At 32.2% G+C, this 13,971-nt stretch overlaps 1 protein-coding gene across 1 annotated transcript in view; it reads left to right on the forward strand.

Annotated features, from left to right (window-relative positions):
• LOC127701576 (laminin subunit beta-1-like) overlaps positions 1-13,971 on the forward strand; it is a 119,284-nt gene that overhangs the window by 62,158 nt on the left and 43,155 nt on the right. Inside the window, exons 12-18 of the mRNA XM_052205543.1 lie at positions 2,358-2,478; positions 3,037-3,164; positions 7,747-7,936; positions 8,421-8,564; positions 9,379-9,610; positions 12,880-13,043; positions 13,501-13,725. Coding sequence (XP_052061503.1) covers positions 2,358-2,478; positions 3,037-3,164; positions 7,747-7,936; positions 8,421-8,564; positions 9,379-9,610; positions 12,880-13,043; positions 13,501-13,725 — 1,204 coding nt within the window. The remainder of the gene's footprint in view (positions 1-2,357; positions 2,479-3,036; positions 3,165-7,746; positions 7,937-8,420; positions 8,565-9,378; positions 9,611-12,879; positions 13,044-13,500; positions 13,726-13,971) is intronic.

The raw sequence follows: 13,971 nt of genomic DNA on the forward strand, positions 1-13,971 counted from the left end.
GTCCGTCTGTCGTCAGCATGTCGGACAATAACTCAGAAACGCTTTATCCCATTTGCATGAAACTTTGGGCAATTGTTTATATCTATTGACTTGAGCTCCCTTTTGATTTTTATGAATTTTAGATTTTATGTTTCCAAGTTATGCGGTTTTATTCTATAAAAAAGGGGGATTTTCTAGTTTCTGGACAATAACTCAAAAACACTTTCACCAGTTTGCAAGACACTTTGGTGAATTGTTTATATCTATTGATGTGAGCTCCCTTTCGATTTTTATGAATTTTAGATTTTACGTTTCTGAGTTGTGGGGTTTTCTTCTTTAAAAAAAGGGGATTTTCAAGTTTTCGGACAATAGCTCAAAAATGCTTTGAGCAGTTTTCATGAAACTTTGGTGAATTGTTTATATTGACATAAGTTCCCTTTCGATTTTTATAAATTTTAGATTTTATGTTTCCAAGTAATGGGATTTTATTCACAAAAAAGGTGTGATTTTCCAGTTTCTAGACAATAACTCAAAAGTGCTTGAGCAGTTTTCATGAAACTTTGGTGATTGGTTTATATCTATTACAATAACCTCCCTTTAGTTTTTTTTTTATAAATTTCTGATATGACATTGAGGAGTTATTGAACTTTATTTGTTGAAAAATCAACGGGCGTATCATGCGCTCATGGCCCAGCTGTTAATTAAAAGAGTTATGCCCCTTGAAAGTATTTATTATATTGAAAATTGCATTATAAGCGCTCTTACATGTACAATTCTTGCCAGATTTTTAGGAAATTTATATAAAAGGTTCATATTGTCAATGTCTCAGCTAAATTTAAAAAACAGTGCCAATCAGCTATTTTTATACGCCCGTTTACGGGACGTATTATGGTATACCGTTGTCCGTCCGTCAGTCTGTCCGTCCGTCTGTCCGTCGTCAACATGTCGGACATTAACTCAAAAATGCTTTAACCAATTTGCATAAAACTTTGGTGAATTGTTTATATCTATTGACGTGAGCTCCCTTTCGTTTTTAATAAAATTAAGATTTTACGTTTCCGAGTTATGGGGTTTTATTCATTAAAAAAAGGGGGATTTTCCAGTTTTTGGACAATAATTCAAGAATACTTTCACCAACTTGCAAGAAATTGTGGTGAATTGTTTATATCTATTGACATGAGCTCCCTTTCAATTTTTATAAATTTTAGATTTTACGTTTCCGAGTTGCAGGGTTTTATTCATGAAAAAAGGGGGGATTTTCCAGTTTTTGGACAAAAACTCAAAAATGCTTTCAGCAATTCTAATGAAACTTTGGGGAATTGTTTGTATGTATTGATGTAAGCTCCCTTTAGAATTTTATAAATTTTACATTTTACATTTCTGAGTTATGGGGTTTTATTCATTAAAAAAAGGGGTGATTTTCCAGTTTTCGGACAATAACTCAAAAATTCTGTCACCAATTCTCATGAAACTTTGGTGAATTGTTTATATCTATTGATGTAAGCTCCCTTTTTATTTTCATAAATTTCTAATATGACATTGAGAATTAATTGAACTTTATTTGTTTATAGTCTGACAACAGATTTACTAAGTATTGCACAACAGCAAGAAATCTTTAATTGAATATAAATTCAATTCATATAACCAATTTCAAGATCTTTGACTACATTTATTCAGAAACCTATAATATGTCAAATATTTAATTACAATCCAAATTTGGACCTGAATCAAGCTTGAATATTGTGTCCATTTTTGTCCCAACTGTTCAGGGTAGGACCTCTGCGGGCGTATCTAGCTGCGCTCAGCGAAGCAGTTTATTAAAAAAGTTATGCCCATGGAAATATATGGAAAATTGCATTGTAAGTTCTATTGTGTACAATTCAGTAGCTGGAACTTGGGTAGCTGGAATACTGCACATCAATGTAAAAATTGTAAAAAGAATCATGTGAATAACCTTAAGTTAAATACACATATATGATCCTCTTTACAGATTGTGGTTGATGTCCTTACCACCTAAAAACATAGGCTTTATTGTTCCTGAAAATAGAAATTTCCCTTAAAATCAATGAAAAATGATTATAAATCATATGAATGACTATCAGCTGCCTAATTTTGGTCAAATGATATGTTTGAGGTTCTCTTAAAGAGTGACATCTGATGATCTCAACTACTTTCCAACATGGGTTCAAGATGCTAAAAATGAAAAATTTGACACAAAAATCAATAATTAAATTTGTAAATGACTAGTTAACTTTATAAAATAAATCATTTCATATACACATATTAATCAGCCATATTCCCACAGTATGTTATTGTCATAGTGTCATATTTTGAAATTTTGTATTCTGATATTGACATGATATTTCTATTAATTGCAGATGCCAGAAATGTGGGAAGACATTAAAGTTGATGTTATTCGCTCACAGACAGTTGATCAGACAGGACCATGTGCAAATCACAGACCTGCAGATGACAAAAAAACTACAGTGTTACAACCTGGTAAATTCTAACTTAGTATAAAAACAAGGAGATGTGGCATGATTGCTAATGAGACATAATTTGGTCCAATCATAAAAACCCTTTTAAAACCTGATTGCTAACTTACAAATTTAGAAGAATATTACTATGTTAATTATAAAAGACTTAATAATAAAAATACAAAAGAAAAGTCCTTGATACAAAATCTGACATGGCTTCAGCCAACAACAAAAAAAAAAAAGGTGAATTTCATTCGAAGTGGTGGGATTAACTTTTTGGCATCCTAGAAAAAGAACACTCACAATAATTCAGTTTAAGGATAATTAACATTATTGGTGTGCTAATTTAAAAACAGATAATGTCAAGCTGATGAACATTGAATCATACCGATTATTATAAATTTTCAATTTAAATTAGATTCCTAAAGGGAAATTCATGTATACATATTGTTGATCTAACTATGGATTATATATTTATGAGAATCATTTAACTGGAATTTAATGGTTTCAAAATTTTCTTTCTTAGTTAGGATGTGTAGAAATTTAAGTTTTTGCTTGACAATTATGCATATATTTTCAGGTAGTAGATATTCAGTAGTCAGTCCAGCAGCTTGTTTAGAGCCAGAGAGAGAATATAAGATAAGAATTAAATTCAATAGTTACAAGACTAACCAGGCTACACCTGATGCTACTACACTGATTGATTCTGTAAGTATTTTGTCTTTTTTGGAGTCGAGACTTATATTGATAACATTTGCATTATACATGTACTATCAAAATTGCATACATGCAGGACTTATCTATTGTCAACAGTTTATAGAATTTAATGAAGATTTTATATGTCTACCAAAACTTGTGTTTTTATACGACCGCAAAAAAATTTTTGTGGTCGTATATTGGTATGACGTTGGCTTCGTCGTCGTCGTCGTCCGAAGACACATTGGTTTTCGCACTCTAACTTTAGTTTAAGCGAATGGATCTCTATGAAATTTTACCACAAGGTTCAATACCACAAAAGGAAGGTTGGGATTGATTTTGGGGGTTATGGTACCAACAGTAAAGGAATTAGGGGCCAAAAATAAGCATTTTTGTAACTTCCAGACATAACTTGTGTGTTAGTGTATGGATCTCTCTGACATTGTACCACAAGGTTCCATATCACAAAAGGAATGCTGGGATTGATTTTGGGGGTAATTGCCTCAAAATTTAAGGATTTAGGGGCCAAAAAAGGGGCAAAAAACAAGCATTTTTCTAGTTTCATGACAAGAACTTGTGTGTAAGTGTATGGATCTTTCTGATATTGTACTACAAGGTTCCATATCACAAAGGGAAAGCTGGAATTGAGTTTGGGGGTAATTGCCAAAACGTTTAGGAATTGGGGGCCAAAAAGGGGCCAAAAATAAGCATTTTTCTAGTTTCCAGACAATAACTTGTGTTCAAGTATATGGATCTCTCTGAAATTGTACTGCAAGGTACCATACCACAAAGGGAAGGCTGGGATTGATGATAAGGGTAATTGCCTCAATATTTTAGGAATAAGAGGCCAAAAAGGGGCAAAAAACAAGCATTTTTCTAGTTTCAGGACAATAACTTGTGTGTTAGTGTATGGATCTTTCTGAAATTGTACTACAAGGTTCCATATCACAAAGGGAAAGCTGGGTTTGAGTTTGGGGGTAATTGCCCTAAACGTTTAGGAATTTGGGGCCAAAAAGGGGCCAAAAAACACATTTTTCTAGTTTCCAGACAATTACTTGTGTTCAAGTGTATGGATCTCTCTGAAATTGTACTTCAAGGTACCATACCAAAAAGGGAAGGCTGGAATTGAGTTTGGGGGTGATGAATCATAAGGGGGTTCAAAAAATTTGGGGGGGGGGGGGGTTTCATTTTTTTTCTTTTTTTCATTTTTTTTTTCTTTTAAAATTTTCCATTTTAAGTTGGTTATTTCTGATTTATATTTAAAAGCAAACAATAATGATATAGTAGGAGATACACACCAAACAGTATGTGTAAATGATTATATAATAAGTATTGTGCAATAGCAAGAAATTTTCAATTGCACAGTATTGCACAATAGCAAGAAATCTTCAATTGCACAGTATTGGGCAATAGCAAGAAATCTTCAATTGCACAGTATTGCGCAATAGCAAGAAATATCCAATAGCACAATATTGCGCAATAGCAAGAAATTGTCAATTGTACAGTATTGCGCAATAGCAAGAAATATTTGATTGCACAGTATTGTGCAAAAGAAGATACTTCGTATAAATTGCTTATTTCTTGACCAATTTCAATGGGGTTTTATTCTTGAATTCTTGGGGTTCTTTAATATGCTGAATCTAACCGTGTATTTAGTTTTTGGATTTTGGGCCCCATTTTTAAATTGGTCCACATTGAGGTCCAAAGGGTCCAAAATTAAACTTTGTTTGATTTCATCAAAAATTGAATTATTGGGGTTCTTTGATATGCCAAATCTAACCGTGTATTTAGATTCTTAATTTTTGGTTCCGTTTTCAAATTGGTCTACATTAAGGTACAAAGGGTCCAAAATTAAACTTAGTTTGATTTTAACAAAAATTGAATTCTTAGGGTTCTTTGATATGCTGAATCTAAACATGTATTTAGATTTTTGATTATGGGCCCAGCAGAGCTCCAGATAAGCTGCGTATTTGCGTGATCACGCAATAAAAATAATTGAAAACCCAATGCAAGTGCCCATTGCAGCGTTCTAAAACCCAATTCATGCAAAGGAAAACCCAATAATTTGTCAAAACCATGAGTTCTTAACGCTTTTAGTCGCTATCGTGTGCGCTATTTACCCTTATCTATTACATAGTCGTCGCGTAAATCTATTTTTGTAATATTGAAAATCGGAAATGTCCTTTCGTTCTAAAAATAGAGCGTTGAAAGGGTCCCTGTTGAAATTTTCCGTTGCTTCAAGGTACACGTGGTGATGAAAACATTTCGATCTTCTCTGTCTTTATCCAATTAGCGTTAGTCATTTCGTCATAATTCTTTTCGTATTGCTCGGGATTAAACATTACACTTAGCAATGAATTAAAACGAAAGTAGATTTCCGGTAAAAATATTGAATAGAAGCATGTTTTTAGCTTCTTTTTGAGAGCTGAGGAATTTTGATGAAAACAGGACCCAGCTAGTGTTATTACAATGGCGTGTTTGCGAGTCTTAACGAGATTAGGGTTAGAACTCGTCAGAGCTAAATCAGTTGGAACAGTTCACTTATATGAAGTCAGCATCGGAAACCAAAAGTTCTAATAAGGGACAAGTAAACCCAGATTTGATGAGTGAACACACATATTAGTTTTAATGTAAATGTAGCTTGCCACTTTCTTTGTTTTTGGTCTATAGTTCTGTATGCCTAAGATACATGTAGTTGACTTATATTGGCAAGTGCAGTACACCATTGTCATTTATTTATTTGATGTTGCAGAATTATTTGTAAATTGAATGTGGTCTCAGTCATTTAACCACCCTATAAACCTGGTCAAGGATCTTAAATCTGGGAGATACTTATATTTTTTTAAGTAGGTCTGGAAAACAGGTGATAGGGACTGGCAACACTATCTTACATCACTTAATGTTCACAAATATTACATAAAAATCTGAAAACTATTAGCCACACCTACCCCAAATACACTGAATGGTGATCATATGTGCTCTAGAACGGTAATTAGGTACTGTCCTATTAGTGCCACCAGTAAATATAAGTTATGGAAAATACAAAACTGTGTTGAAACCGGACACAGATTAAACATACAATTGCTCGTCAGTGTATAAACCAAATAAAATAGCTATCACATTTAAAAGAAACATATTTTATTAATAAGATGGATGAACATCTCTGTTTGATAGAATGTGATTATAACATGCCTAAATTCAATATTGTGTTGATGAAAAATCCCAATACGTTAAGGAGCTTGGTGGTGAAAAACCCAATTTGATATTTGCTTGAGGGGTGAATTGGAATTAATAATGCAATTGAAATACTATTTCACTCAATTAAATAAAAAATGGTGGGTAAAAACCTCAATTTGTGAATTCTTATCTGGAGCTCTGGCCCAGTTTTCAAGTTGGTCCAAATCGGGGTCCAAAATTAAACTTTGTTTGATTTCAACAAAAATTGAATATATGGGGTTCTTTGATATGCTGAATCTAAACATGTATTTAGATTTTTGATTTTTGGGCCCTGTTATCAACTTTGTCCACATTGAGGTCAAAAGGGTCCAAAATTAAACTTTGTTTGATTTCATCAAAAATTGAATTCTTAGGATATGCTGAATCCAACCATGTATTTAGATTTTGGATATTGGACCATAATAGGTGAATGTCCAATTTAAAATTTTTAAGTTCTTAGACACATTCATTCTGTGTTAGAAACCTATGCTGTGTCAAATATTTAATCACAATCCAAATGCAAAGCTGTATCAAGCTTGAATGTTGTGTCCATACTTGCCCCAACTGTTCAGGGTTCGACCTCTGCGGTCGTATCAAGCTGCGCCCTGCGGAGCATTTTATTGTTTGTATGTGTTATGAGTGTGTCATCATCAATGGTGTTATTTGATGTTCATATTGCAGGGAAGACACAGTGTTCCTCATAAACCTTTATAAATTGTATTGTCCCTGCTGGCCAAATAATCTGAAAATGTGGTTTTAAGTTATGTCTTCAAACCAGAATATAAGGCAGAGAAAATTAAATCATAATTCCGTCACCGAGTTATCAGTTGATTGCATCCTACTTTGGATGAATGGTTTGACAGTTAAAATTGCCCCTAAATGCTGACAACTCGAAATGTTTTTGCTGTCAGACATAAAAAAAAAATCATATGATCATCAATTTATAACACAGATTTACAGTTATGAAAATCTCGAATGTTATGGAAATATTAAAACCTGAATGGAAGCTGTGACATAGAAAAGTACACTTTTTGTGCTATTCAATATTGAAGAGTTCTTCTAAATGGTGGTTTATACATATAAAAAAAGTAAAAATTACTATTTTATACAAACCTACACACATTTTTATTTTTAAGTTTCTGTTGCCATTCAACACAATTCTTATAATATTAATTACACAAAATTTCCATGATCCTATCTCAAATGGTGTACAGGCCTAGGAGTGCAAGGATTTGTATTTTTACTCCAAAAAAAAAAATATCTTTAGAATTCAACAAATTTTCCAGGTTTCCTCTTTTGGATACTTGTTTGTTTTGATATACTGGATACTAAGTTATATTGTTATAATTGTCATTAAAAGCATTGTTTGTGATTGCAGATTGTTTTGACTCCAAACATTGATAGCATTCCAATATTTCATGGTATTGGTTATCCAGAATACATGAAAAATGAATTTATTCGTTACCGATGCCGTGAATCTCAATTGTCAGTCTACCAGCCAGAACTCCAGGACTTCTGTAGACAGCTTACTTTCAGTATTTCTTCCATTATTCATCAGAAAGCTCTTGGTATGTAAAGATTATATTTATCTTAAAATCTTTAAAAAAAACTTCTCTGAAAACAACTTAGATACCCTTTTAAACTGGAGTTTGGGCAGATACCCTTTTAAACTGAATTTTGCCCAAATCAAACTAATTCACCATACAATTGTGTCCAGTTTGAAAATTACTTCATTGAACCCTTACCCTATGAAAATAATTCTTTGTATATTAAGAAAGATATATATCGCAAGTGGACATATTTCCTTCTTTTTATATATGTATTATTTTCACAGAGCTTTATGGTGTAAAAAGGGTAAGAAGAACCAGTAACATAGTGGTAATTTGAGGTCACAGAAAAAACAAAGGAGGAACAAAGCAATAATAATGAGAAAAAATATCTTTCAAGAAATCATTCTTTCAATCAATGCGATGACATTTGATTTTGATAATCAAATTTATAACTTGAGGAATTTATTCTAGTCTCTACAAATATTGTTTATTTTAATTTTAGAGTGTCAGTGTGATCCAATGGGATCTTTAAGTAGTGAATGTGAATATGCTGGTGGTCAGTGTAGATGTAAACCTAATGTTGTTGGTCGCAGATGTAACAAGTGTGCTCCTGGTACATATGATTTTGGACCAGATGGATGCAAACGTAAGTAATAGTAAAAGCAACTATTTAACTGCAATTTCTCATAAATAGTATCATCTGTGTCAATATTCATCTAACTTTGATACTTAATTTAAGCTTTCTTAAGGATGCTGAATGTGATTTAGTCAACATGAATTTTCGAGATAAAATGTGAAATGGAACAGATCAAAACTATGTCAGTTCAATTCAATCTGAACAATTTTGTCAATATTTGTAAACTTGTAGCTTATGTCCCGTCGAAGAGAGATTTTCTAGGTCAAAGGTCTTAAATTTATAGTTCTAGTCATAACCTTGACAACCAGCTCAGTTTTTCCTCAATCTTGTTACAGACCTTCAACATTAAGGGAAGTAGAAGTGCAATTCATTTTAATTCAAAGCAGGCTAAGCATGTTGGTCTAGTACAAGGCAAGATCCATATTGATATCACATAAACATGTTCTCATCCTAATATGTAATATTTGCCACTGGATGTTAAACAACAATCCATGATCATTATCAGATACTGTAGGTTAATCGTCAACACTATGTAGTGTGTAGAATGATTGAAAGGTGTGCAAGTCCTTCTGACATGGGTCACCTAACCAGGCTTACCTTATCTGTATTTTCATGGACCATTGATGAAGATTTTTCTGTGTTATACCTTGATGTTTAAGACTTTCACCATGGATTCAATCATGATCAGCAAAGAATGTGGAACATTTCATTGTGTGCACTCTTGTCCTTTTAATTAAGAATTGTTCAAAAAAGTTTTTTTAATCATGAGTTGGAATAACTTTCATCACTAAATCTTTTTCTGAAATCTTTCTTTTTAATACAGCTTGCAACTGTCATGAATATGGTGCTGTAGATAAATTCTGTGATGCCAGGACTGGTCAGTGTAATTGCATCAGTTATGTTGGGAACAAGATATGTGACCAGTGTCAGGCAGGATATTGGGGATTCCCCCGCTGCCGACCATGCCAATGTAATGGAAATGCAGATACTTGTGATGATTTAACTGGCAGATGTGATAATTGTAATGATTACACTGCTGGTGACCAGTGTGATAAGTATGACTTCATTAATAAACATTATTCATAGCTCAGCTTTATTTCCTTTCAAATTTTAGAAGAGTTTCAACTTTAACACATTGAACACAATTTATGATATAACAAATGGTTTTCTTCAACCAGACAAAACATTTTGGATCACTACAGGATTGAAGCCTAAAAAATTAAGCCAACTTGACAGTTTTAAATTCCTGTTTTAACTTCCCTTAAATGAATAAGTCAAATTATGATCTGTTTACTACTTTCGGTTCATCTTTTGAAGTATGGAAATTCAATGATTAACAACAATTGCAATAAACATTGATCAGAAAATTTATTTCCATTTTTAAAAATTTATATTTCTCATGTATCATTTATATTAATTTTTTCCCCAATCATGTACATACTTGAGCATTGTTGAGAGTACTTATTAATAAAGGTAACCAGAATAAACTATTGATTCACTTTGAAAGATTTTGAATGCATCATGGAATTTTACATTTGTGCATACTTTTATACTTGTATAAAAAAAAAAGTGAATTTTCATTCAAATACTTAAATGATCAATTTTAAAACTATTTTGACAAACTCATACTTTGCCAGAATTAATTGCAAATCACTTAAACAGTTTAAATAACAAAAAAAGATTGATTACTGCCCAGTATTCATATTGAAACAGTGTGCCTGTACATTCTCAGGAAAATAGGTAATTGTCAGTGGTCTGCAATCAAATTAACCATCGTCAACAATACTCTTATAACATAGTATCTAGGGTTTATAGTCACTGCAAAAGTCTTAATTATTTGAATTTAAAGCTAATATAGGAAATTAAACAAATTATTCTGTGGACAGGATTACTTTATGGTGTATGCTAGGCATCTAACATACCAGTGTTCTCCCCAGGCCCTTAAAGGACCGCGGGCCCGCGATGTATAATTTTTTACCGTGGTGGTATCGTTCTTACCGCGATGTATAATTGTTCTCCGTGGTGCTAAAATTTTCAGTTAAAAAATCGTAAATCGGTAAAGTTTTAAACCACTTGTTAAATCTTTTCCGTGCGGTATAAAATTCCAGGTGAAATTTGACCAGTTCAAACCAGTTCAACACATATTGTTTACACCACGTGATCGATTTACCTTATGAGGTTAACCTTGTTGATTGGATTTAATCGATGTAATTAACACTTGTTACATGATTCTTTTGTGTTTTAATTAAGAGTTCATAACTTTATGATCACAGATAACTATTTTATGGCTCCACTCTCCACCCAAGCACTGACCTGTGACAAGTCGGCAAATACTTTGTACACAAACAGTGTCTTGACCCGATAGAAACATTTTTTGTACATCATAATGGTGGCTCATTACGTATAATGGACAACTATACATTTCCCAATTCTTATATTATATAATTAAGAGTTCATAACTTTATGATCACAGATAACTATTTTATGGCTTCACTCTCCACCCAAGCACTGACCTGTGACAAGTCGGCAAATACTTTGTACACAAACAGTGTCTTGACCCGATAGAAACATTTTTTGTACATCATAATGGTGGCTCATTACGTATAATGGACAACTATACATTTCCCAATTCTTATATTATATAATTAAGAGTTCATAACTTTATGATCACAGATAACTATTTTATGGCTTCACTCTCCACCCAAGCACTGACCTGTGACAAGTCGGCAAATACTTTGTACACAAACAGTGTCTTGACCCGATAGAAACAGTTTTTGTACATCATAATGGTGGCTCATTACGTATAATGGACAACTATACATTTCCCAATTCTTATATTATAGTATTATATGTCTCTGATTAAACCATGGCCAATATTATCTTTAATTATGACATTGTTATTGCATGAAAGTCGGGTTTCAAACTGTCTGTACATATCATGTGACCCAGTTAGTTCACGTAGAATATTCAAGTTTATTTACAATTAATTGCAATCTATTATATTTTATAAATAAAATGCATGACTGTACCTTCAAACTGGATATCTATATCCATAATTAATGAATAACAGAAGTAATTTTGCAAATTTTATCCATAAGCACATGTTAAATCTATTTATATCTACTTCCTGTCATTTAGGCGGGAAAATAGGGAGACTTAGTTGTTGACATTGAATATGGTTACATATAGATCTATAGACCAAAGATAAATTTATAGATTTAGGAATTCTTTTTAAATGGTTCATGACAAATAAAGATTTAGATTTTAGGGCAGTATTAAGTCTGTATCTATGTTTGATTACCACCAAAGACAAGAAAGGTTAATATTTACATGAAATCTATGGCAAAATGTTCTAAAATTTATGAAAAATTTGTTTTTATTAAAATCTAAGATAGAAACTGGTTCAAATAATAAAACAATATTTGCAATTGTTCTTGTTAATTTTTTATATCTTCTTATGACAGGAATCCTTTCACATACAACAACTTTTTTTCTAGAAACTAGAAAGTTTTTTAAATTGAACATTTTTGTTCTCTTTTGAATGATATTTTATTTTTATTGATTTTGGATTTTATAAAAGATTTAATTACTTTAAATTCAGATGAATATTCTATTATGAATCATAATTTATTTATTTTAAAAAAATATTAAAGTATACAAACTGTTTTTTTTATTTACTTCTTTTTTACCAATAATTTTCTGAATCAATGTCTACATAACACAGTACCACAGTGTTAAAACAAAACAAGAGACATAAAAACTACAGTAACTAGAGCTAAGCGACGTGACGCGACACAACTGATTGCATGAAATATTTCACCAAGAAGTCCACACGCGTTACCCTGGTGCTATCCAAAAATCCTGGGGAGAACACTGACATACTACTTATATTGCATGGGGTGTGTAACCAAGTATCTTCTCAATGTATGTTATTAACAGTGCTTTAACATTATTTTGTTAATATATGTGCCACACCTATAGCTAGGGGTATCAGTTTTGTAAAGTAATTACACCTCTTGTCTTCTCTATGAATAGAAAGAGATTGCTTTAGGAAAAAAAGTTAAAAAAAGACCATTCAAACCTTGAAAATTCCTTTATCAGGTGAAAATGCAGCTAAATTTGATCAGTTTGATTCCATGCATTTTTTATTTCGACACAAAAATAATAAGAAAAGTCTCGACAATAAGACTTTTTGGGAAACAGTAATTCCATGCATCATCATTTGAGCCAAATATCAGCTCTGAACCAATTATTAAGTTATGACTTTAATTTAGTACAGTTTGCAATGTATATGAGATATATATGTGTTAAATAATTTATAAAGGTGTTTGGATGGGTACTATGGTGATCCCCGTATAAATTATCGCATACCATGCAGACCTTGTTTGTGTCCTGGAGGACCAACTAGTGATGTACAGCATGCTGATTCCTGCTATGAAGATCCAAGACTGCAGACAGTAGTCTGTAACTGTTATCCAGGTTTCAAAGGTATAATACTCTTTGTTCAAAAATCTCCTAATTACTTTATGGTTATCATATAATTTTACTTTTATGATAATCATCTTACCAATCAAGCATTCACTGTAATTAATCATTTCCTGTAATGTCTTGTTGATAATACAATTATTGCAGATTTAGTAAATATTTAATAGTTTTGAAAGATTTCATCAGTATCTAAAGCTGAAGGGATTCAAAATTTGAATATTGCTAAGTCTTAAGAATAATTTCTTTTATTTTCATACAATTTCATGGCTGTCAGTTTATTTGAAGAGGAAACTCGGATATTAACAGATAAAGACCTGGCTTTTGACATGTAACTGACAAAACTCATCACTCATAACAGTATATTTTGAGTACTTTGCAACTTATCCAAATAATTGACGGAAATCTTGAAGTCATACTGTAGTGGTGATAGATTGACTCATTGATTACATGTTATTTTTAGGACCAAACTGTGATACATGTACAGACAACTACTTTGGAAATCCAAAGGATGTGAATGGTACATGTGAACCATGTATCTGTAATAATAATATTGATCCAAATATTGCTGGAAGTTGTGACACCTCATCAGGTGAATGTCTCAAGTGCTTGTTTAATACTGAAGGATTCAACTGTGAACAGTGTAGTCCTGGTTACTATGGTGATGCATCAAGCCAGAATTGTAAACGTAAGCATATACATGTATTATAATGTTGAGAATTAGATAAAAATAATTTGGTATGGTTTACTTTTCATGATTTTCCCCCCCTGTGGCTTTAACATGATTTATTCAGACTTTAGTATTATTTTCAAGATACCAATAATATCTTCTTTCATCTACCTCAAAACAGACATTAATTGCGTTAGAATGGCATTTTAGCACATATATACTCATTTTAAACCATAGAACATAAGCACCTGGGTCACTAACACA

This window comes from Mytilus californianus, unplaced genomic scaffold (assembly GCF_021869535.1).
Source record: "Mytilus californianus isolate M0D057914Y unplaced genomic scaffold, xbMytCali1.0.p SCAF_1, whole genome shotgun sequence".
NCBI classification, from domain to species: domain Eukaryota; kingdom Metazoa; phylum Mollusca; class Bivalvia; order Mytilida; family Mytilidae; genus Mytilus; species Mytilus californianus.